This window comes from Diabrotica virgifera, chromosome 8, assembly GCF_917563875.1.
Source record: "Diabrotica virgifera virgifera chromosome 8, PGI_DIABVI_V3a".
Classification (NCBI taxonomy): Eukaryota; Metazoa; Arthropoda; class Insecta; order Coleoptera; family Chrysomelidae; genus Diabrotica; species Diabrotica virgifera.
The window spans coordinates 148999820-149026745 of record NC_065450.1 but is presented as its reverse complement, the minus strand read 5'-3'; the positions used below and the strand labels follow the sequence as shown (position 1 = coordinate 149026745).

The 26926-nt window shown below is 36.0% G+C and overlaps 3 protein-coding genes across 5 annotated transcripts in view; 2 read left to right on the top strand and 1 right to left on the bottom strand.

Annotated features, from left to right (window-relative positions):
• LOC114331896 (uncharacterized) overlaps positions 1-17171 on the top strand; it is an 86408-nt gene extending 69237 nt beyond the window's left edge. For 2 of the 3 annotated variants that reach the window (XM_028281585.2, XM_028281584.2), the window contains one exon: positions 13485-17171. In XM_028281585.2, coding sequence (XP_028137386.1) covers positions 13485-15632 — 2148 coding nt within the window. In that variant the 3' untranslated portion in view covers positions 15633-17171. Of the gene's footprint in view, positions 1-5741; positions 5824-13484 lie in introns of all 3 variants that reach the window. The other variant, XM_028281586.2, reaches the window with a different exon arrangement.
• LOC114331900 (orexin/Hypocretin receptor type 1-like) overlaps positions 1-26926 on the bottom strand; it is a 1700655-nt gene that overhangs the window by 765891 nt on the left and 907838 nt on the right. The window lies entirely within an intron of this gene.
• LOC114331899 (uncharacterized) lies at positions 5836-7864 on the top strand. Its single transcript, XM_028281588.2, has one exon. It carries the CDS (start codon positions 5925-5927, stop codon positions 7179-7181), a length of 1257 nt encoding a protein of 418 aa, XP_028137389.1. The 5' UTR covers positions 5836-5924; the 3' UTR covers positions 7182-7864.

Below are 26926 nucleotides of genomic sequence, written 5' to 3'. Positions count from 1 at the left end.
ATCTCAAATAAGGAAAACGGGCTCACAGCCAAACTTGTGGGCTCTGAAAGGCAAGCTGTCGTCCACCTTAGGGGATGACTGCCAACACCGAAGAGACGCATATAAAGGCCGCCATCCAACAATATCTGGGTGCATGGAATCCGACATTTGTAATAAAGCAAATTCGGCCCATGAGGAACAATACCAAGGCGGCCACCTTGGTTCTAAGCGCGCAGGCTGCGAAGAAACTTCTAGACATCGGTTTCCTTAAGGTGGGCCTGGCTCGGTGTGAAGTTAAAAAGCGATACAATGTGAGAAGGTGCCAGATGTGCCGGAGTTATTCCCATGACGTTACCAAATGTAACGGATCCGATCGCACAGGGTCGTGCCTTAAGTGCGGTAAGCCGGGACACGCGATGGACGCATGCGGAGGCGATGAGTACTGCGTGGTATGCAGCCAGGCTCACAGGCATGGAAGCGCTAAATGCCCAGCTTTCTGGGAAGCCCTCCAGAGAGCAAGAACAGCGGAGACACAAAGAACACCCGAACCCACTCAACTATATACCCCCCAGACCGATAAATTGGCCACAACAAGTGAACAAGTGGACTCTTCTGATACGACACATACAAATACAGAGACAATAACGGATGAGCTACAGGCTTCTACTAGTGTGACACCTAATCTACCCCCTATTTTAATTACTGATGTGGGAGAGAAGATGGACGACGAAGTTTTCCATGGAGGAGTATTTAGAGGCAATGACACACCAGCCTCGCAGGATAAATCGATGACACGATGGACAAAGGGTCGCTGATGCCCATGCATCACATGTCTCCGCCCCAACACAGAGCGGAAAAGGAGACGAGCGACAAATCAGCACAGCACACAGCGTCCTACCCAGACAATATCATCAATGTCACCATGTCTGGTGATGATGACTAAGTCCCACTATTGTCCCGCCCCTGGATTAACCCGGGATAGATGACTCTCGATTACTGAAATGGCGGGAACAGTCAACAAACCACTCAGGATTCTAAGGTAAATGTCGGGAGAGCCAAGGTGGCGCACGACCTGGTCCATGCGAAAGCCCTGGACATCGGGGCGGATCTGATAATTATTCCAGAGCCGAATAAGGATATTGTCAGGAATTTCGGATGAATATCGGATACGCTCTGCGATGTCGTTAGCCACCTTATCAACAAGAACATAATATGTGTAGATAAAGGCACAAGAAGGGAGGGAGTAGTAAAGCTCAACCTGGTTGATGTGGCTATTATAGCCTGCTACATCTCTCCCAATATCAACATGGCGACCTATTGGGATAAGGTGGATGGCATCATGGAAACGGCTTTGGTAGAGAAAGACTATATTATCGCTGGAGACATTAATGCGAAATCTGTCCTGTGGGGATCCCAACGAACGATAGTAGAGGAGAGGTATGGAATGAGTGGATCTCCTCTGTCAATCTGTTAGTCGTGAACAACGGCAAGCATACTTTCGAGAGAGGGGACTCACGCACCCATATCGACGTTACGCTGGTGACAGACAAGTATGCCAGTAGGGTCACGAAGTGGGATGTGCTAGATGACAATCTATTCACATTCCACAAGTATATCTCCTAAGAGGTCGGCACCAAGGGGAACATCGGTGACGGCCGAAAGGTTGTGGAATTCAATAGGACAATCTTCACCGAGAGAGTTAGTGACTTACGCGGGGAGGTCACGGACTTCTCCAGTCTTAGAAGTGCCATAATACGCGCGTATAAGGCCGGCATGAGCAGCACTCAGATAACGTATATGGTACCGTATTGGTGGAATGAGGATGTGCAAAATCATTGCACGCAGTGTTTCAGACTAAGGCGCATTGCACAGAGGAACAGAACCCAGCAGGCGAAAGACGCGTATAAGAACGCAAAAAATGACCTGAAGAAGATCATCAGGAGGTCTAAGCGCGCCTGCTGGACGAACCTGTGTGATGCGCTTGAGAATGACATTTGGGGTGAGGCCTATAGGTTAGTCACAAAAACCCTTAAGGTCGAAACCGCTTACAGACTTACTGAGGTAAAGAAACGAGACATTGCGAACATCCTTTTCCCCAGGAGGCCTAAACTGCTGTTATTGCCGGCTTTATGTGAGCACCCAGAAGCTGTCACCACCATGGAGCTCTCCAGGGCCGTGGAAATGATAAAGGCAGGGAAGTCGCCGGGACCCGACCGCGTGCCGCCAGAGGCCATCAATATTTTAGTAAATGTTCAACCTGAGTTGGTGAGATCAGTACTGTCCCGGCTCCTCGTGTCCCAGGTTTTCCCGGATGATCTGAAACGGGCACGCCTCACATTAATACCAAAACCCGGAAAAAAACCGGAAGAGGCCAGCGCCTACCGACCGATCTGCCTTCTTGACTGCCTAGGCAAATTGTTCGAGAATATAGTTAAAAACCGCCTACAAGCGGAACTAGATGCCTCAAATGCCATTTCTGACAGGCAATTTCAGGAAGGCGAGATCGGCGGTGGACGCTGTCAGGCGCATCACGGAAAACGTCGGGAGCACCAGGAAAGGTTGGGCTGTACTGATCATGTTTGACTTAAAAAATGCGTTCAATTCGGCAAATTGGGGGCACATCATTAGTAAGATGGAAGCCCTCAACATATCAGTTTATTTGATAAATATTATCAAGAGTAATCTATCCAACAGGGTTATTATCGTGAACAAAAACGGAACAAGTAAACTCACGGCCGGCGTTCCACAAGGGTCGGTCCTTGGGCCCACGCTGTGGAACATTCTTTATGACGGTGTATTAAATCACCGCTACGGAGAGAATTGCGAAGCTGTAGCCTACGCCGACGATCTAGCTATCCTAGTTACCCACGATCACTACTTGGAGCTGGTGAATATAGCGGAAAGCTGTTTCGGGCGGGTGAACGCCTGGATGAATGAGAATGATCCTGAACTTGCAAGCGCAAAAACAGAGGTGGTGGTTCTTAAGGCACCCAGAGGCGGACCAGACCTCTTATTCCGTTTTGGAAATAACATGGTCAAACCTTCCTCTTGCGCCTCTGGGGGCAAAATATCTGGGCGTAGACCTCGAGCGAGGACTGAGGTTCGCCAAGCACCTTACGAGGGTGGTAGGGAAAGCGGAGGCACAAACCGGGGCCCTCCGAAGAATAACACCAAATATCGGAGGACCAGGTAGTGCTAAAAGGAGACTTTACCTCCACACTATACAGTCCACCCTTCTCTACGGAGCTCCAGTCTGGGTCGAGGTTCTACGCTATAAGAAATATAGAGACGTGCTAAACAAGGCGCACAGAAAACCTCTGTTGAACGTAGTCATGCATACAAGACTACGTCTACCACGGCCTTACAGGTGATAGCAGGCGCCCCTCCTATCTACCTGCTAGCCAGGGAAAGAAAAACATTACACGAACAACAAAACGGTCACCTTCCAGAGGTAAGAGCGGCTGCCAGAGAGCAGCTTCTCGCGGACTGGCAGGCAGAATGGGAAGCGGAACATAACAAAGCCCAATGGACCAAAAAACTCATCCCGAATGTAGGGACGTGGTACGCTTGCAAGGTTAAGAAGGTTAATTTTTATTTTACTCAATTTTTAACTGGACACGGGTCCTTCTGGGCGTTCACTCACAGAATCGTCAAGACTGATGACGTGTGCCGGACCTGTCACGTGAGGGAAGATGCAGAGCACTGTGTCTTCTAGTGTAGCGTCTTCGCTCGCGAACAGGCCGAGCTCAGGAACAGTTTTGGTGAGGTAGGCCCAGATAATATAATTAATGTCGCGATCGAGAACAAAATAAATTTCGAATTTATAATTGACATCGTTACGGCCATCGTAAAACGTAAAGCGGCTCTAGAACCAGTAGAACAACAAAACGGGTGAAGTGGGCCCTCAAAGTCAGCAGAATAAAAAATTAGAAAAAAATAAAAATAACAGTAAAAAATAAAAAATAAATAAAAAATTAAAAGAAATTAAAAAAAATACAAAAAGAACAATACTTCTCCCAGTAAGATTTACAAACATCGTATACAGAGATATACCCCTATTCCCCTATCTTACGTTAAGAATAAGATTTAGTAATATTGTACACAGATACACATGACCTCAACCCCTACTTTATCTTTATTTTCAATTCAACACGTCACTTAAAGACCACCCCTATCCTCCTATCCGCTCTTAGGAAGGTGAGGATAGCATATCAGGGCTTATGCAAATCTTCTTGGGACCTACTTACAGACAGGGATGTTCCGGGTCGGAAGAGGGGGTGGTTTTAGTTGGTAGGCGGCTGGTTATGGGGGTACGCGGGGCGCATGAACCATACTCTGGTCTGTGGGGCCCAGCCTGTTCTCCTCTCCTGTCCGAGTCTAACAGTACTAGGGACACCTTCCCTAGTCTGCTAAGAGCGTTCCACCTCAATCCAAAAAAAAGGTACACCCGAAACTAGGTCTAGGCCATAATTTTCGGTAATGGTATTCCAGGCCTGTAAAACTGACCGAATCAAACCTTCTTTATCTGGTGGCGCTGCTCGTTCCACTTCAATCTTCATCAGTTCCCATATGTTTTCAAATGGGCTAAGATCTGGAGATGCTGCTGGCCACGGAATTGTTGCCAATTCGTGTTCTTGCATCCAAGCTTGAGTATAAGCAGAAGTATGGCATCTTGCATTATCTTGCTGAAAACGCCACCCCTCTGGATATAAAACATGAACCGTTTCAAGAAGAAAACCATTTAGGACGGATGTCACAATATTTCGCACTATCAACAGTACCATAAACTATACAGAGAGGTGTAGCACTACGCTGAGATATTGCTCCCCAAACCATTATTTTAGTGGGAAATTTGGAGATTTGAACGGTAACATTTTCTCTTGATAGGATTTTTAGATGATTTGCACGAAGCTGGAAACAACTTTTATCAGATATAAATACATTATTAACATTATCTTTTCGAAAACGTTGACAAAAATCTATTCTTCGTTGCCTTTGCAGAGGTGTCATTGTAGGGATTTTTTGGATTCCTTGATATGTAGCCTTGCTTTTTCAGTGACATGCGGACAGTTTCTGGGCAGACTTTTATTCTTCGTTGATTTCCAAATCTGTTCGCTAATTTTCGAAACCTTAGGCGCGGATTTTGTCATCCTAAAGCCACTAAAGCGTTTAAATTGTTTCCGCGAATCTTACGCGGTCTACCCGAAACTGGTCTATGTCTCATATCTACGGCCTCTTTTATCCTCTTTATTGTCTCATACACTGCACTTTTTCCGAGTTCAGTCAATTGCACTAATTTTTTAACGTTTCGGACACCTTTTCTATACAAATATTCCACCACTTTTCTTTGTTCTAATTGCGACATTATTTCACAAATTTTAAGTCTGTTTACAAACAACAATATTTGACAGATGGTGTTGTCATGCGACTTTGTCCATAACCTACTATCGGCACAACCTACTTGATGCATTACTTTTGTCTTAAAATGTTGCAAAAAGGAAATCTATTAAAATTACGAAAAATATAAAATTCCGGATACTTTTTAGACGGACTATAATAGACATAAGTGATAATAAGGTAAGAATCTAAAATTATGGTGCAACGTAAGTGATACTCAAGGAGGCCCGATCTATAAGTAGAGCTTAGCTAAGCTGGAGCTTAAGATCTGTTGGTGCAACCAGGCATTAAACAACGTTGGAAATTAAATGGGTTTTCTGGATAGATATTGCAATAGTTTTTAGTATATTTTGAGTGTTTTTTAGGTGCAACCCACTGGATATAATATGGTTTATGCAATAGGCAATATGGTATTACCAAAACGATTTCTGAACAGTCAAACATGTGGTAATTGTTTAAATTACCTTTCAGTTGGACCAGTAACAATATGTAATACCCGTCCATTTATTGTATGCGATCGAGAAGAATGCGCAGATTTAAAAAAAAACATGAAGTCTTTCCCACGGTTATCTCTTTATAACGAAATTGCTAAAAACTATTTTTTTAACTGTGTTCATTATTATGAAGGTTGTATGGAGATTTTTTCTTTTTCCAAAAATGTAGAAGAACATGAATCTATATGTAAATTTAAAAAATTGTACAAATGTTCGTCATGTTCCATTCAGGGGAATGCTTGTCAATTAATTCAACACTATAAACAAAATCATCCCGATAGTATGGCTTATGAGGGCGTATTTCAGTTGAAAACCAACAAGATTTTACTTCATACAGATCAACAACTTATGTCAATATCAATGTCAGTACTAAACAATACTTTAAACATATCATGCAAGCAACTTAATAAATGTTCTGTGGTATCGAAGTATAAAATAATAATATTTCATCCAAACTCCGATATTGAGTTTGCTTCGAAATTTATTGATATAAAAACAGAGTCGTATTCAATAGTTTTACATGACTTACCACAGTCTCTTTCTACATCTATACTTTTTGGAGCAATAAAACTTTATTGTGAAGATCAGGTGAAAGGACCTATTGCTAATCTGAAAAAACCAATAGGTGATATTCATTCACAAATTCTTAAGAAAATTATTGACTTATATTTGAAATCAGAACTTGTATGTTGCCACTGCAACAATATAATCAAGTTAAAGTCAAGTGCGGTATTTTGCCCGCAAAGTCACGTGAAGTGCACTGATTGTATCGACGATTATTGTACGATTTGTGACTCTCATTGCCATTGGCTGAACATGGAAAACTTGCTTCAAGATTTTAAATTGCCATGTGATTGGAGAATGTGTACTAACCAAATCGTATATTCGGATTTTCCTATACACAAACAAATCTGTTATTACAGGGAATACACTTGTCCTGAACCGGGATGTAAGTTTAAAGGAATTAGGGGACACCTTGAAATGCATTGGCATTCCATTATTCCATTAATATTTGGATCAAAAATGATCATTGAATTACGCCAAAGTTTATATTGGATTACAGATAATTTCTATGATTTGTTCTTAATTCAATTTAGGACTATTGGAGACGACATTATTTTTGAAGTTGATGAAAAGTTTGCACGTTTTAAATATAATTATAGACTAGAATTATGGCGCAAAAAAGAAAACGAAAATCAGTACAGAAAGTTTTTAACAATTGCACAAAAAGGATCCACTAAAACGCATATATCTGCTCGTCCAACGTATTATAAATATAAACTTGTTATTAAATTGGATAATCCAATGTAATTAGAAGATGTAACTGAAAATATTATATCTTCATAGAGAAATTAGTGCTGTCGACAGGGGCGTACAACGGCCTTCTTTATTTAGATGAACTTACTTAAGTTTTATTTATGTAGTTTGACCCGTAGAACAAGAATTTTGTGGGTAGTCGTTGATCCGGATGTCAATTAGATTGTTATGAACAAAGAACTTGCAGAATTACATAACAGCGATTTTCCGCGAAACAAAACATTTTTTTGCATTTTGTCATTCTAAGCTAAAATTATTCTTACAAGTTTTTTCGTAGGGCGTATAGTTTTCGTTAGATAAACGTGGTTGAACTTTCACAAAATTGAAAAAAAGACATTTTTTTGCTTAAAAAGATCAACTGTAACGCAAAAAAATTCGTCTTTTACGAGTCAAAATACATAAAAACTTGTAAGCCCATCTAAATAAAGGAGGCCGTTGTACCCCTCCTTTCGACAACACTAAATAGTAGAATCGATCGTTTTCTTAAAGTATTTTTGTGAAAGCCAGTTTTAAAAGTTCAAATTTTCTTACAAATTTCCAAAATATCCTTATAAATGAGAAGCCTCATATTTATATTTTGTGAGTAGTCATCTTATTCTGCAGGAACTACTTATAGACCAGGGCGCATCTGTAAAAATATTAGTACATTTGGACGTTGAGAGGTGAATCAAATTTTTTTGCAGAAATTGCTTGAAAATAAATCAAATAATAATATTTGAGTTATCCTCCCTCGGAAAAAGGTCCGGAACATTGTATAAAAAATCGAAAATATCAAAAAATTTAGGAAAAATTCGATTTTTTTCTTCGTTTTTTGATTATAACTTTAAAAGTATTTATTTTCGAGAAAGTTTGTACTGAAATAAAAGTTGCGTAATTAAATTTCCTATAATATATAATTAGTTAAAAATTTTAAAAATAGTCGCCCTTGTTGCAAAATGGCAATAATTGCGAAAAAAACCATACAAAAACAAGTATTCGCATTTTACATTTTTAAACCATTTATGCTACATTTAGGACCTTCATATTTCACCCAGAAAAACGATATGATACCCTAAAACAAAACTGATAATTTCATTAAGATCGGTTCAATAGATTTTGTAAAATAAATTTTGCAATCTAGCTTTCGCAAAAAAAAATAATTTTTTCAAAATATTACAGGACTGAAAATAAAGCAGATAGCAAGTTGACATTTTTTTTGCTTATAGAAGTGTACTGTACCTTTCATTTGCAATTTTGTAAAATTACAATCGATTAACACCACGGCCGGCGTGAGGAATTTTTTTAAATAAACATTAATTATTGGTGCTACGCGCAGGACATCGGATAGTTTGCTCTGATTGGGCATTCCAATGACCTTTGATAATGATTGATATATTTTAATTTTTATTACATTTCGATATAAATAAATAAATTTGTTTATTGCAAAATAAAAACATATTCTATCCTTTGAAATAACACTTTTATTAGCAAAAACTTTCTTTGTTCATATATTTTAACTTAGAGAATAAAAGTTTATTATTTTTAAACATAAGCAATTGTTTAAACAATATTTCAAAAACAATAATAAAATTAGTTTGATTTTTCTGGAATTAAAATATTAAAAATGAATAACCATTTTCAATTTCGTTGCAAAACGAAAATACAGCCGAACCATATTCCAGTCCAATCAGAGAGTGCTGCAAGCACCTCTACCGGTTTCGAAACTTATTAGTCTCTCATCAGGAGGCACATATGCTGCTCTCCCTGATCCAACCAAAACAAACCCCAGCGTGCAGTCCCGAATTGCAACGAACGAAATGGCATAGATGCCCTAGCGGCAACTGCTAGCAAAAGACTACAAAAGACAACATTTTTGATTTACATTTACTCTGTGTGGAGTATGAAGGGAACCAGTCTCGTTGGAACTTTACCGCGCTGAGCAGATGTGACGTGAATTGTAAATTGTAGAATTCCCTCATCTTCCTTAGTCTCAGCATCCGTATGGCTTGCAAATTGTAGAAGCCTCGGAGGTGTAACCAGAGAAGGTTCCCATTGTTTTCATTCTGGTGGGATATGTTATATGCCATTAGAGTGAAAACTTAGTCTTTTTTTTTAAATATTAAAATACAACCAAATATAGAGTGAGAAAATAATATATTAGATAAAGATTGGAAGAAATTTTGGTGGAAATCAACTTGTGTGAATCGAACACCGCTGTCCTGCGCGTAGCACCAAAAATTAAGGTTTATTTAAAAAATTTCCTGACGCCGTGGTAATTAATCCATTTTAATTTTTCAAAGTGCAAATGAAAGGTACAGTACTCTTCTATAAGCAAAAAAATTTCAACCTGCTACCTGCTTTATTTTCAGTCATGTAGCATTTTAAAAAAATGAATTTTTTTTGCGAAAGCTGGATTGCAAAATTTATTTTGCATAATCTATTGCACCGATCTTAATCAAATTTACAGTATTGTGTTACTGTATCATAAAGTTTTTCTAGGTGAAATATGAAGGTCCTAAGTGTAGCATAAATTGTTGAAAAACGTAAAATACAAATACTTGTTTTTGTATGGTTTTTTCGCAATTATTACTATTTTGCAACTAGGGTGACTATTTTTAAAATTTTTAGCCAATTCTGGGTTGTAGAAAATTTAATTACACCACTTTTATGTCAGCACAACTTTTCTCGGAAATGAATACTTTTAAAGTTATAATCAAAAAACGAAGAAAAAAATCGAATTTTTCCTTCATTTTTTGACATTTTGATTATTTAAACAATGTTCCGGGCCTTTTTGAGAGGGAGGATAACTCAAATATTATTATCTGATCTATTTTCAAGCAATTTCTGTAAAAAAATTTGAGTCACCTCTCAACGTCCATCTCAAAACAGATGCGCCCTGGACTATTAGAATATTACATTGTATTAGATGTGCACTCGGTAAATTAGTAATCAGGCCAGTTGAAAAACTATGTACTAAAAATATTGGTAGCACCACACTTCGCTAAGTGTTTTGTATTATGAGGCATAAGTTAGGCGTGCGAATAAAGCCAATATTAACGAATGAACCCTCCAAATTTCTACACTTCGTCATATGCGGCCGAATAAGGCGCATGATAAATTTTGAATATATTTAACAATTTAGGTACGTTTTTTTATTTTTATTTTTATGAAAAATAAATATATTAAATATATTATAGATATATTAATTGGACTATATTTATAATTAAAAGGCTAGATCAGCACGCGGAAACGCGTGCCAAGATTGCAGTTTTATTTTGATTATTTTGTCTAGATATGTGGCACACATATTATTCGAAATATAGTAAATAATGGCGGTACAGAGCCCAATTTGAGAAATACCTTCTTCTTCTTCTTCTTAGCCTTCTATCGTCCATGTTTGGACATAGGCCTCTCCCAACTCCTTCCATCGGTCTCTATCCTGAGCAACATATTTCCAATTCGTTCCGGCTACTCTTTTAATATCATCAACCCATCTCATCTGTGGTCTTCCTCTCGGTCGTTTACTTTGGTAAGGTCTCCAATGTTGTATCGTTGCATTCCAACGTTGGTCTTTTTGTCTAACAGTGTGGCCTGCGAAGCTCCATTTAAGTTTGGCAACTTTTGTTGTTATGTCCTCGACTTTTGTTTTTGATCTTACCCAGTCGTTCCTCTTTTTATCTGACAGTCGTATACCTAATATTGCTCTTTCCATAGCTCTTTCTGTTGTGGCTAGTTTATTCATATTTGCCTTGGTTAGGGTCCAGGTTTGACACCCCTATGTCATGATAGGAAGGATGCACTGGTTGAACACTTTGGTCCTCAAATATTGAGGTATTTTGCGGTTCTTAAGTATTCAACCAAGTTTTCCAAATCCTGCCCATGCTAGTCTTGCTCTCCTATTAATTTCCGCACTTTGGTTTTCTTTGTCTAGTTTCAGGATTTGGCCTAGGTAGGGCCTGGGGTCATCTGTGTTTGTCATTATTTTTGTTTTCTTCATGTTCATTTTCAGGCCGACGTATTGGGAGCTGCCTGCGAGTTCCTTAATCATAATTTGCAGTTCCTCGAATGAGCTCGCTGTAATCACAATGTCGTCAGCGAATCTGAGGTGGTTTAGCCTCTTGCCATTAACGTTAATACCATAGGTTGGCCAATTTGTCGTTTTGAAGACGTCTTCTAGTGCTAGGTTGAAAAGCTTTGGCGATATTACGTCTCCTTGTCTCACGCCTCTCTTAATAGGGATGGGATTTGTATTTTCGTCTAGTTGTACTATCATAGTTGCATTTTCATATATATTATGTATTAGTTGTCTATATCTCGAATCTGTTCTACAATTATTAATAGCTTGTTCTATGGCCCACATCTCGATATTATCAAACGCCTTTTCATAGTCTACGAAGGCAAAAAATACGGGTAGTTCGTATTCATTTGCCTTCTCTATCAATGTTCTCATTGTCAGCAGATGGTCTGATGTACTATATCCTTTGCGGAAGCCAGCCTGTTCCACTGGTTGGTAATTGTCCATTTTGTAGGTCAACCGGTTGTTAATAATTCTCATGAATAGTTTGTATACTTGACTGAGCAACGATATCGGTCTATAATTCTGTAGGTCTCATTTGTCCCCTTTTTTGTGTAAAAGTATTACTAGACTTTCGTTCCAGTCTTTAGGGATCTTGTTATTATGGAGACATTTATTAAATAGCTCTGTTAGTATAGGGATTGTTACTGTTTTGCTTGTTTTCAAGAGCTCGGCAATTATACCGTCCTGTCCTGGAGCTTTATTATTTTTCAGTTCTTTTAAAGCTCTTTCTATTTCGAATCCCTTTATATTTGGTAGTACTTCTGATCCCACGTTTTTGTTTTTCTTTTGACGTTCTCCTTTGTTGATTCATTAGGCTGGCTTTGCGAGCTGTACAAGCTTTTGTAGAAGTCTTCGACTATTTTTGTAATTTTATATTTATCCTTCTCTTCCTTACTATTGGCGTCTTTAATTTTGATGATTTTTTTAACACCCAGTGCCGGTCTTAAACATTTTAAGCCTCTGTTGTTTTCAATGACTCGCTCTATTAAGTTCTCGTTCCATTTTTGTAAGTCGCGTTTTAGTTCTTTTCTAATTGTTTTATTAAGTTCTATGTATTCTTGAGTATGGCGTTTGTTTTGCGTTAGTAGTTGTCGTCTTTCCGTAATTAGTTGTTTAGTTTCGTTGCTTATTTTGTCTTCTTTAGTACCTGTTTCCTTTGCGACCTTTAGTCCGGCTTCGAGAAGGTTCTTATTGATGTTTTTGTTAATTTCGTCAATTTCATCTTCATTATGTGAAGGATCATATTTGAACTTATCCGCTAAGACCTCTCGGAATTGCTCTTCATTTGTTTTTACTTTAAAGGCATCTATTCGCGTTGTTTTTTTAAATATTCTTTTTCTCTCTTCTTTCATGTTAGTATTTATTTTTGCTCTAACTATACGATGGTCACTACCCGTTGTTACGTTGTTGATTGTTGTTACATCTTCAAATATTCTTTTGTTGTTTGAGAGAAAATAGTCTATTTCATTTTTGGTGGTCCCGTTAGGTGCAACCCATGTCCACTTTCTGTTTGGTTTCTTTTTGTAGAAGGTATTCATAACATACATGTTTTCCTGTTCCAGGAATTCCATAAGTTTTTCTCCCCTTGTGTTTCTTGTGCCGAATCCAAAACTTCCAATCTTGCTTTCAGAGTCTTCAATCTTACTTAGAAATACCTTAGTATGTATAAATTACTCTATACTTAAATAAAATATTACAAAAACAAGTCTGTACCGCCATTAAAAAGAACAAAAAATACACTTTCATCAAATAAAATTTTTTGTCCCATGCCTAGATTTTGTGTTACATTGGAATTAGTAAAACTGATTATGTATAACAAGAAATCGAACTTAACTGACTTGGCAACTTTTAGCGCGCCTATGAGTATTACAATTATTATTATGTATCACAATATTGCGCCTTCGTTTTTCGTCACGTACTGCCGACGCACTGTTGCCGCCCTGTTGAAAGTTCTTAGAACTTTCAAAAAAAAATATGGAAAACGCGCTGATGTAGCATATTAAGACAAATTTTTAATTTATGTAGAAAATAGGTTCTAAGGTTGTAACATCAAATATTGTTATTAAGTTTATACAGTAATTTCTGGAGTGTAACTTCATAATATGTACAAGACATAGTTTGACAATATAATAAAAAAATTAATAAAATCATATCGAATTTACGCAACATTGAGGATTAATGGTTATTCTGGATGAATATAATGTACCTAATTTCTTTACTAATGTTTAAGTGTTTTTTAGGTGCAACCCACTGGAGGCATTATGGTATTACCAAAACGATTTCTAAACAGGCAAACATGTGGTAATTGTTTAAATTACCTTTCAGTTGGACCAGTAACAATTTCAAACACCCGTCCATTTACCGTATGCGGTCGAGAAGAATGCGCAGATTCTAAAAAAAGCACGAAATCTTTTCCACGACTATCTCTTTATAACGAAATTGCTAAAAACTATTTTTTTAATTGTGTTTATCATTATGAAGGTTGTATGGAGATTTTTTCTTTTTCCAAAAATGTAGAAGAGCATGAATCTTTATGTAAATTTAAAAGAACATACAAATGTTTGTCCTGTCCAGCTCGGTGGAATGCTTGTCAAGTAATTCAACACTATAAACAAAACCATCCTGATAGCTTGGCTTACGATGGAGTATTTGAGTTGAAAACAAACAAGGTTTTATTTCATACAGATCAACAACTCCTGTCAATATCAATTTCATTACTAAATGACACTTTAAACATATCATGCAAGCAGGTTAATATATGTTCTGTAGTAACGAAGTATAAAATAATAATCTTTCATCCAAGTTCCGATATTGAGTTTGTCTCTAAACCTATTGATATACAAATAGAATCGTATTCAATAGATTTACATGACTTACCAGAATCACTTTCTTCATCTACACTTTTTGGAGCAATAAAAATTTATTGCCAAGAGCAAGCGAAAGAACCTATTGCTTATGTGAAAAAAACAATAGACGATTTATACACAAAAATTCTTAAGACAATTATGAACTTATATTTAAAGTCAGAAATTATATGTTGCCACTGCAATAATATAATCAGATTAAAATCGCGTGTGTTATTTTGTCCACAAAGTCACGTAAGTTGCACTGATTGTGTAGACGATTATTGTACTATTTGTAAAACTTCTTGCCATTGGATGGATATGAAATACTTACTTGGAAATTTTAACTTACCATGTGATTGGAAAAAATGTAATAAACAAATCAAATGTTTGGATTTTGATATGCACAAACAAATCTGTTGTAAAAGAGAATATACTTGTCCTGAACTGGGATGTGACTTTAAAGGAAACAGGAAAGAACTTGAAGACCATTGGCATTCTACTATTCCATTAATATTTGATTCAAAAATAATCATTGAATCACGACAAAATATGTATTGGATGACAGATAACTTGTTTGAATTGTTGTTAATACAATTTAAGGCTGTTGGAAAAGTATTGGAAGTTGATGAAAAGTTTGCCTGTTTTCCAAACAATTATAAGCTAGAGCTAATGCGCAAAAAAGAAAACGAAAATATTTACAAAAAGTTTGTAACACTTGCTCAAAAAGGATCCACTAAAATGTATATGTCTAATCTTCCAACAGATTATACATATAAACTTGTTGTTAAATTGGATAATCCTGGAAATGTAGAAGATGTAACAGAAAATACTGTATTCACACAGAGAGAAACAGCAGAATCGGTTTTAAAACGTCTTCTTGGCGTATTTATGAAAATTAATTTTAAATGTTCAAACTGCGACACCCTTATCAATGAGAAGCCTCATATTTATATTTGTGAGTACAGTCACATATTTTGCAGTAACTGCTTGGAATATTGTGTTCGGTGTACAAGTGCTAAAGTAATATTCACATCACTTGAAAAACTACTACAAAATATAAAGTTATCATGTGATTGGCCTGGCTGTACACAAAAAATAGATTGTTGGAATTTTCTTTTACATAAACAGATATGTTCGAGTAGGTTATATACATTCCCTACTTTAATTGAAGGAATGGAGCATTTTAACGGTACCAAAGAAAAACTTCAAGAAAACTGGCCTAAGAAAGGGCTAAAGTTATCATGTGGTAAAGAGTTGGATTTTAGAGTAACCTCAGTAGTAGGCACTCTGGCATTCTGGTTAACTTCCTACGTTAATGAATTATTAATGGTACGACTTTATTTTGACAAAATATTCTGTTTAGAAGTAAAAGAAACTTTGGCAATTTTTACTAATAATTATAAAATAAAATTGTACGAATATAACGCAATTAGAACACGGTATGAAGAAATCGAAGAACTAACTCAGAGAGGAAACAAAAAAATTTCATCGCAGGGTCTAAAAGTTTCTGCAAAATATAGATTAACGATATATAGAACATAATATAGAGTAGTTAAGAAGTAAAGAAGACGTTGGCTCTATGCAACTAATGGTCAACAATTAGCTGGTTAAAAAAGTTTGGTAACCATTTTAAATAGCTAGGTTGTTGATAAATGAGACACTAAATCTTGACGAAGAAATTAAAACTCGTATAGAAATTGTAAGAGGAACAATTATTATGAAACTTAGGTCTATAGTGTGCAATTCTCAGCTGAAATTACAACGAACAATCAAGTTGATAAAATGTTATGTGTGTTCTATATTAATATTTTGATATGAGACCTCATGAAGAATAATATGATATGATAAAAAATTAGAAGTCTTCAAGATGTAGTCATACCATAGAATGCTTAAATTGTCAAGAGTTCAACGCATTTCAAAGACAGAAGTTCTAAACAGAATACGTCGAGGCGAAGGTGACTTGACAAAGATGATAAAAAAGAGAGAACTTGAATATTTGGGGCATATAATGAGAGGTAGCAGATACTGAATACTGCAGTTATCACTCAACATAAAGATTGGAGGAAAAAAGAGGAATTCTTAGGAAGAAATATTCATGGCTCCGAAACCTTCGTCAATGGACTGGCTTAGCAAATAAATTGTTACTAAGCCGCGCAAGATGGAGACCAATATCGGAAAATTGATATGAAAGCTATATATACGCCGTTTTTAGGCGTCAACGCCCTTCCGGTAGGGATCTATGAAGTTATTCCGGTAGGGATCTATCTATGTTATAATAAAATGCTACATGAATTAGAAACTCATAACAAATAAAAAAAAACAATGCCCAAAAACTAAAAGAAGTTCAGCAAAAGACCTATTTTATCCGTATACAGAGTGAATCTCTAATTTGTAATAAATTCAATAGCTCAAATACTAACTGTTTTTTTGAAAAATGCTCAGACCTGTCGATTAGTATTTCAAATGGAAATTTTTTTCATACAATAATATTGTATACAGGGTGTCCCAATTTAGAGATGTGACGTCATCTTTGATTTTCTTAAATGGCAAAACTGTCATTTTGATAGCTATTTTGATAAGGTGTGTAAAGTTATACATAACTATTATTATTATATGTAAAAAATTTCGACGTGAAATACTAATCGACAGGTCTGAGTATTTAAAAAAAAACAATTAGTATTTGAACTATTAAGTTTATTCTAAATTATAGATATAATTTTATTTTTTATTATCTTGTAAATGGTAGGAAATAAAAATTTGATATTTTGCAGGTATGCATAACTTTACACGCCTAACTAAATAGCTATCAAAATAACAGTGTTGCCATTTAAAAAAATTAACGATGACGTCATATCTCTAAGTTGGGACACCCTGTATACATTATTATTGTATGTAAAAAATTTAGATCTGAAATACTAATCGACAAGTCTGAGCATTTTTCAAAAAACAATTAGTATTTGAACTATTGACTTTCTTCCACATTACAGACTCAGTATGTATATTTTTTTAATTGTTTACCTAATAATAATTATTATGTACATTACATTTGTAAATATTTTGAATATAATACATTTTTGTTTTGGTAAGAGTTTTATTTTACTATTTTAGTTCAGTATTAATTCTGCAGAAGCAGGAATTTTATCGAAATCTTAAAACGTCGGTATGAAACCTAGTTTTTTGTCAATTTCTAAAATTTAAAAATATTTAGAGTAAAGCGGGGGAATTACGGCCAGTGGGGTAATCCCGGCCGCCAACTATTCCGAGTCTAACCGTATATAACCGAGCGGCGTGTTCATTGCTAGCTTGGTTTCAAGGGCAACAGACGCAGTCTTCAGCTTAATCCAGACTTGTATGTATGTACCGATCGTTATCGTGAACAAACGTGTTTTGCTCGTGTCGCTATAAGGAACTGGCATTATCAAACGTAAGTATTATATTGACGATTTGTTTACTAGCAATTGATGAACTAATACGTAAATTCATAGATTACTAAATATATTTCAATAATTGTAATATATTTTGTACGTAAAGTTATGAGAAAAAATACCAGCACAAATAAATTACCTTATGTCATTTTGGGGTTATACCGGCCACAGTAAATGGGGTAATATCGGCCACATGGGCTGTGGCCGGTATTTCCCCACATATAGAAAATGTCACAACTATTAGGTAATCTACTTTTTTGTTATTTTCAGATGCCACGGCATTATAAAAGAAAAATGGAAAAAGCTTCCTGGTCGAAGGAGCACTACGTGCTATCCAAAATGGTGTGTCCGTGAGACAAGCAGCAGTGAGATTTGGGATCAACTATACAAGACCGAATGAAGAATGACGCCGTTAATTCTGGACCTTCATTGGGACGTAAGCCAGTCTTTTCAAAAGAAGCCGAGATTGAACTGGCCAACCAAATTAAAAAGCTGGCTTAACACCCATTCAAGTTCGGAGATGTGCATATGCCTATGCACAATCCAACAATATCAGTGTCCCATTCAATCAAGAAACACAATTGGCTGGCAAGGACGGGGCCGCTGGATTCACGTCTAGACACAATATTACCTTAAGAAAACCCGAAGGAAACAGTATCAACCAAATTAAGGCATTTAATCGTCAAGGGGTAACAATTTTTCAGATAATTTATCTAAACTCATGGAGAAATTTAACTTTCCACCTAATAAAATATACAATTGTGACGAAACTGGCGTTACCACGGTGCAGCTCCCACCAAAAATATTCACAGAACGAGGGCAGAAACGGGTCGGTTTCGTCACAAGCTGGGAGCGGGGAAAAACACTACTGCAATGTGTGCTTTCAATGCTTCTGGTACTTACATTCCACCCATGTACATATTTGCTCGCCAAAGATCCGGTTTTTTTGATTATGGATAATCATATTATTCACTGCACATTATCAGCGTACAATTTTTGCAAAGAAAATGGGATTATATCTTTGACAATTCTTCCACACTCATTCCACCGCCTTCAGCCCTTGGATGTGATCTTCTACGCACCCTTGAAGGCAGCTTTTAATTCGGAATGTTCCAAATTGTTGACGAGTCATCCTGGGGAAAAAATTAATCCTGGGGATATTGCCGAGTTATTTAACATGGCGTTCAGTAGAGTAGCTACCCCGGAAAAGGCCATTAAAGGCTTTAAAGAGACAGGATTATTTCCCTTCAACCCCGAAGCCCTAGAGCTTGAATTTGTTGAGCCACCATGTGAGCCTCAAAAAGAAAATGAGGCTAGAACTCCTGAGGAACAGATTGTTCGGGATGAAAGTCAGGAACTGGTCAGAAGTTTTATTTCTAACATCATTCCTATTCCGTCTTGCTCGAATGCAAATCCAAAACCAAAAAGAAATGTCAAAAAAAATTCCATTATTTTCACCTCAACGCCGCTAAAAGAAGAGTTGGAAAGGAAATACAAGAATAAACAAGATGAGATAATGAGAGAAAAAGTTGATAAAGTTAAAAAAATGGATGACGGAAGGAACGGGTTCAACAATGCTGAAACAGAAACCAGATCGCAAAAAAAGCTGTTAGTTATACAGAATTTGAGGGAGAAGACTATGAAGAAATCAATGACGATGATAGAGACTTAGATATCAATGAAGACGTATGTATATTGTGCGGAGAATTTGGAAAAAATAATGAAATTTGGTTAAGATGTGTAATGTGCGGACAGTGGGCCCATAAGGCATGTACAGGCACAACAAAAGAAAAAAGGTTTATTTGCGATTTTCGTATGTGAAGACGGCTGGCATTACCCCGCCAAGCTGGGTAATACCGGCCACGGACACTTTTTATAAAATATTTTTTTTTAAATATGTGTTACACATTAAAAAATATTTTTCATTAAACTTACATTGAGAAATATGTGTTCTTATTATTTCTTCATTTTTCCTGTTATAACTCACTTAAATAACTAACAACTTGATATTTTGCTTAGGGGCCCCCATTCCCCCGCTTTACCCTACCTATCTTATGCATATCTGCGTGTTTTCCAGCTGCGTGCCTGCTGCGAGCAAGCTACGTGCGACAGCAGGCGGTTCAGCAGTACATGAGCTAAATTTATTCACTGCACACTCGAGCTGAGCCGCTGCATGCAAGTAACTTGCAAGCCGCATTGACCGACAGCCCGCCAGTTTCTGTTACGCCGCCACGTGCACGCAGATGAAAACAAGTCAAGCGGTTTGGCAGTCTATGATGGGCAATCATTCAATAGAAGTTGACCTCGCGATGGATTTCAACGTCGCTACAGATCTGTTTATTTCTGGCGTACATTGACCCCGAGAAACCGCTCAAATGTGTATTGAGGGGAACCTTAAAGCGTTTTAAATATCTGCTCAGATGGGGTCAGGGATAATATTAACTACATAGATACTGGGGCGAAATGGGGCTAAAGTAGAAGAAATAGACACTTATAACGTTCTTTTGCGTACGGCGCATCAGTTGGTTGTTCGGTAAGCAGGTCGTAGGTTCGTTAGGAAGATGAGAGGGTTTTAAGAAGACTAACCATTACCAATAAGCAAAGGATACTTACACAGACTGGAGGAACTTCCTACTATTTAAAATATGACGCCGATTGGAAAAAAAATTCTCTGATTCACCATTGGGTACTTACTGGACATATCAATGTACTTACGGATACCAAATGGGGTGACATTCATAGGAGATTCCTCTTTTGGGTCAAACTGGGCAACTTTTAAATTCATCCTTGGCTTCTATGCCATTTTCGTTCTTCTTTTATACTAAAACCCAATTTCAGTTGTATTAAAAATTTGGTTAATAATTTTCCAAAAATTTTACAGAAATAAAAATGGGTACATTTTTGTAATGTTTATTTTAAAACTTCAGACTTTATTTTTATTATTCTGAGAAAACACATTCTCGAACAGGAAATGAATGACTTTACCATAGGAATGACCATAAAAAAATTATAAACTTTACATGACTTACAATACACAAAACTTTAAACTTTATCGGGCAGTGTATTCCAAAACAAGATTTGACCTATATATTTCGAAGTGGTGGGCTGTCAAATGTCATTCCATATTATTATTTAATTTACACAAAACTACCATTGTGAAAGCAATCTCTATTAAAATATTAAAAAATTTTACCGACTGCAAATTTTAATATCGTTTACTTGGAATTTCATCACTTTTAATTTAAAAACAAGATCGTACTGTACCTTACTAAAACACTTTCTTGTCACACGTCACAATAAACCAAAAATGTTTTATCATTCCATTCAACAGGTGGGCGTGGCAGGCATTCAATTATACAAAGGACTCTGGGAAACTGGAAAGAGGACAAAAACTGGGACAAGACCAGACATCTCATCGGAGACTTCAAATAGAGGACTTCAGTAGGGGACTTCAAACATTGGACCAAACTTCATAAAAAAGGAACAGAAACTTCCACCACATACCGGTTTTCAGTTGCGTCGCAATTCCGGGTATCCATTCCATGGGCTTTTCACTTTGAAACAAACGGTTAAAACACAAACCATTTCACAAATCTCATACTCAAATCTGGAATCTGGTAAATAATAACTACAATTCTTTATTTCCGGGTGGTATTAAATCAAATCAATCGACGCATCTTGTGAGGTTGTGACTTCCACCACTGGTTGACATATTACCATCTCAGATGTTGATGTGGAACTGACCTCTCCTTCGCTCCCCGGACACCGGGTGAAGGTGAAGCCACAGATCGCAAAAATCGCGCAATTATTGGACGACTTTCGCCCGTAAAGCTGTTTACTCGACGAAAAAGATCTGCGTCGCATGGTTCGACACCTGCAAAGCACTTCTGAAGGTCACCAATTTTATGTTTACTCTAGCTTACAGAGTGGGTTAACGAAACATAATGCTACTATTAGATTTAAAATTATTCGTTGTAATATTTCTAACAGGGCGGGCTTTAAAATTTAATGAATGATATTTCAAAATACAAAGAATAATTATTGTTCATAGGAAGGGTTTCAAACAGAACATTGTAGCAGATTTTCGAAATGCTACAACCTTAGCTTGAAAACAAGCAGCTTGCTCGCAGCGGAAACGCAGCTTGAAAATACGCAAATGTGCATCGAGCCTTAGTAATTTCCCTTACCATTTAAAATACAGCTTACAGATACTCCAGAATCATCATCATGGCATTTTCACTCCTAGCGGAGTGATTGCCGCCCTCTTTGGGCTCTTCCGATTCGTTTGTCGCGGTGAATCAATCCGCATTATTATTTTGGTTTTACAATTGGTTGTGTGACTTGGCATCTTCTACAATTTTCCTCCATTCGTTCCTGTTTTTGCTTCTGGTTACCCATTCTCTGACTCCCATCTTCTTAAGGTCCTCCACTATCTGGTTCTCCCATCAAGTTTTGGGTCTTCCTCGTGGTCTGCTTGATACAGGTCTCCATTTGGAAATTTTCTTGATAACGGCTTCTGGATTTCTCCTTTCTATATGTCCCATCCATCTGAGTCTCTGTTCCTTAATAAATCTGGCGATGTCTTCTCCTCTCAGAAGTTCTCTTACTTCGTGGTTTATGAGTTTTCTAAATTTATTATTACCTAAGTTTAGTGGTCCTGCTATCCTACGAATTATTTTCCTTTCTAGGATCCTCAATATTTCTTCCTCTTTCTGTGTCAGACACATTACTTCAGCAACATATGAGATTACTGGTCTAATTGCTGCTTTGTAAATTTTCAGTTTTGTATTCTGAGTAAGCTTCTTTTCTTTGAGGAAGTTACTGTATTTCCAGTAAGTTCTGTTTCCTGCCTGGATTCTTTTATTAATTTCAATGCTTCTATCATTAGTTCCATTAACTGAGACTCCAAGATATTTAAAATGTTCTACCTTTTCAAATTTATATTCACCAATATTTAAGCTTATCATATTAACTGGGCTTTTTTTTGAGCATATTAGGTATTTTGTTTTATTTTGATTTATTTCTAAACCCCTTTTGGATGCTTCTTTGCACAACTTCATAAATTCTTCCTTTAAACTGTTTAGGTTTCTGGTAATTAATGCTATGTCGTCAGCATACGCCACAAGTTGCGACGTCGATGTTATAATCGTACCCTTTATTTCTGTAGCTCTTATTGTTCCTTCTATAGCGATATTAAATAGTGGCTTTGACAGAGAGTCGCCTTGTCGTACTCCACTTGCTATTTCTATATTTTTAATGATTCCGTTATCTGTAATTATTGCTGCAGTCGATCCTTCCATTGTCATTTTCGTAAGCTTTATAAGTTTCATTGGTATATCTAGGTTTTTCATGTCTTCTATTAGGTCGGGTCTTGTTCTCAACCAGAATATACTTTAATAATTCAACTAATTGGACTAGAACAGATTGAGTCATACAAGGAACTCAAGAGAACTTCTTTCATGTGCCGTTTTCATCATTGAAGATTAGCGGTTATGCTGGCAAAGAATTCTGTCCTCAGTTGTACTCATAAGTTATTCAATTCAAAGCGTAATCCGATCGACTTTCTAATATTATGCAGCCAGTACAATTATCTTTCCAGTATTTAGTTTCTCCTCTATTTTACTCAACGATCCATTGAGGAATATAGTAGGTACTTTTAATCACGTAACAAATGACCCATATAACTGGTTGTTCCAGTTTTTATCGTTCTTGCCCAAGGGATTTTTAAATAAACATCCATGGCTTCTCTATAAACTTGTAGTGAGACTCCCAAATAGCGCTTGGTGTAGAGGTCATGGAAGCAGATAGCCGACCTTTGTAGCTAACAGAGTGTCTCAGATACAGGAACCCATTGCTAATTTTGTCTGATATCAAATACGAGGATAACCCTGCTGATCTCAAAGAAACTTTTCACAATACCTATTTTGCTCTGGTTTTTGGGTCTCACGGGCCACAATTTCGACAAACCTCAAATTTAAAGTTAAAACAAAGTGATAATTTTATTAAAGTGCGAGAAATTTTTATATTTTTAAAAATTTTTTTGGTTACTGAACAACTGCTTTTGTGACAAGATTTATTTATAACTCAAAACACAAAAAAAAACAAGTTGGTACTTTGATACTGAACACTCTGCTTTAAACTTGGTAATTTTTCTTCTTCAAAAGCAAAATTTTGACACAGAAGTTACAAAATTAAAAGCAGATAATTTCTCAGAAAGATACCCCACTTACATTGAACTGTTCTTAAATCAGGGCACACGACTTACATCAAAATATGTTTTGTATTTTGATAACGATTTCCGAAGTGGAAAGCGAAAAGTATAATAAACCTAATTTCCAAGTAAAATTGTAACTTATGCCCAACTAAAATAGTAAATTAAATCTTACTTTAGTTTTATACAGTCAACTTCTACTCGTAATAGCGTTACAACCCTTTGTGAGTATTGGCTTGCTTAACAATGTCCTTTCTATATGTTTTAGACAGTTTTATACAGTAATTCCTATATTTATTGCAGTTTTACAGTTTTCTCTCTCTAAGAATAGCCGCATTAATTTATTACTATTTTGTCGTGTCAGTATTCCAGAAATTGCTTAAGATGAGGTACAATATGCACTCAAAAAAAATTAAAAGCAACAACGCTCCAGGAGATGATGGAATAGTTACAGAAGCTACGAAACTTGGCGAAACTTCTCTTCTGAAAAAAATACGAGACCTCTTCACTCTCCGCTTGTATAGTCAAAAAATTCCTATAGCTTGGAATAACTCCAATACAATTCTTCTGCATAAAATGAGTGGCAACATGAACCTAGAGAATTACAGGCTAATTTCTCTAATCAACCATTTATGCAAACTGTACACCAGAATAATTACCAATCGATTGGAAGCAAAATTTGAGCTGTATCAGATAAGAGAACATGCTGGTCTTTGCCCTAACTACGGTACAAATGATTGCATAAAAGACTTAACCCTTAAAAGACTATGGTTGCCATATGGCAACCATTGTAAGCAGTGATCTAAATAATTTTTTCAGTAGGTTTCTCTGTTAAAAATCAGATGGCGCATGCTGTTCTGAATAGTAAAATAAGTATATTTTAAGGTAGTACTGAAAGTTCAGTCTCAAGTTAGTGTTTGTTTGATTAACATCGTTGTGTATATATCCGATTTTTGTTGGTGGAAGAAAATGGACATCAGATTTGTGTAAGTAACTTTTTAATACCCAATATAAATTATTTTTTGTTTAGTATATGATTTTATTTATAAGAATATACTAGATTTTAAAAATGTTGCATTAGTTTGTCTTTTTCTTTTAGTGTGTAATTATTTTAGGGCTGGAAAAACTGAAATTGCCATATGGCAACCAGAGTCTCTTTCAGTACCTATTATTGAATGTTTTTATTTAATTTTAGAAGAGGCTTTACTCTTGAAGAGGCGTTACAAATGGCGAACGTACGCGGACGATTTAGATGTGGAGGGAATCTACATTGAACCACCAGACACAAATGAATTGACCGATGAAGATTCTGCTGATAAGGATAATGGTGGTATGGTAGATAATTTACCAGCAAGCCAATTACGAGCTCCAGTCGAGCTTCAGGTTCGCAATTCGAACGAAAAGGATTTTGCAATGGAGAAAATAGACGCTACCAAGGTATATTTTGTATTTTTACGAAAAATATAGGTGATAAAGTTTAATTTATTTTAGGTAAACTGGGACAAAGAGGGAGATTTGGAAGCAACTGCTAGGCCATTTCAAGCATCCAGCTGCGAAGGATACAGTAACTGCACGCCCTTTGAACTTTTCGAAAAAAATTTTGATGACTAATTAATCGAACTATTGGTTACAGACTCTACGAGGTATGGACATTTTAAAAATCTAACAGATCCCCAAATTACGATCAACGACATGAAATGTTTTATAATAATTTTGATCATAACTGGATATAACGAATTACCTGGCAAAAAATACTACTGACTGGGACATGGAATATGACATGATATTAGGTATGATAATCTTAGCCATATTCTGGTATCTACTCCGGAAAATAAGAAAAAGAAATGTGCAAATAAAAGGTACAAGTCTATAATGAGAACGATGTGCTCTAAATGTAACGTTGGCTTATGCCTAGCGTGCAATGTGCAATTTCACACTAAATAGTTTATAGTTTTTATTGTTATTCATAGTTGTAGTAATTTTTATGTTTATTATAATATAGATAGTAGGAAGGACTACGGTTGCCATATGGAAATCTTCTTTTTTTATAAAAAATACTTAAATTGTTTATTTTTTTTATTATAATTTTAATATTTGTTCAAAATAAAACATAAATCACGAACTTTTTTTCAGTTTTTTAATAAAAACAAAAGTCCGTCCTTTAAGGGTTAATTAAAAGATCAATTATACAGTTAGTCCAGAGAAATAAGATTTTTCCCGTGACACATCCCCCTCCAGGCCGAAACCAAATTTTTTGAGTAGTATGGACATCTATAATAATAACTTATATGTTTCCTGCAGCCGATTTTGATGATACACATAGTTATAAACAAATGAAGATCAAAAACGGTAAATTTTCGTTTTTTTCGTCTATTACCAAAAAGTTAAGCATTTTAAACAAATTTGAGAGTAAGAAACTCATAAATCGTCTAAAAAATTTCAATATGGCGTTCGTTGAATATGTCTATCCTTATTGGTTGCTTAGAAAATTGCAAAATAAATCATAAATTTTGAGTTTTTATAAATGTTCATAACTTATGTAAAAATTAACTTAGAACCTTCTTATTACACGAATTACTGAGACTTCTGGTGCTTAAACTAAATTTAAAATTTCAAAGCAATTGGTCAAATAGTTTAAAAGTTATTTAATTTGTTTTCCCAAATTCATTTTTTTTGCAACACTATAAGTCAGAAAATTATGAAGTTACAGTAAGACTTCTGACAGTTTATGGAAGAAGAACATTTTTATGCTATTTACTTAATTAAAAAAAATGACAACAAGTAATTTTAAACAGTGTAAAATTATTTTGCAAAAACAAGTCGATTTTTTGCTTACTTATAAACAATTAGGATAGCTTTTTAACCGTTACCCGTAGAAAAATCATTTTTTCATATTTGGAAAGACTGAATTTTTATACACATTTAGAAAGAAAAACAATTGTCCTAGGAGAATTAGGGACGAAGTTAGCCCCCCTTTTTTTTAATTCACATGTTTTTGCAAAATAATTTTGCAGTATTTAGAATTATTTTTGTCATCTTTTTTAATTAAACTAAATAGTATAAATCTTCTTCTTTCATAGCCTATCCAAAGTATTAATGTAACTTCATCATTTTCCGATTTATAGCGTTGCAGAAAAAATTAATTTGGGAAGAATAAATTACATACCTTTTGTAACTATTTGGCCAATTGCGTTGAAATT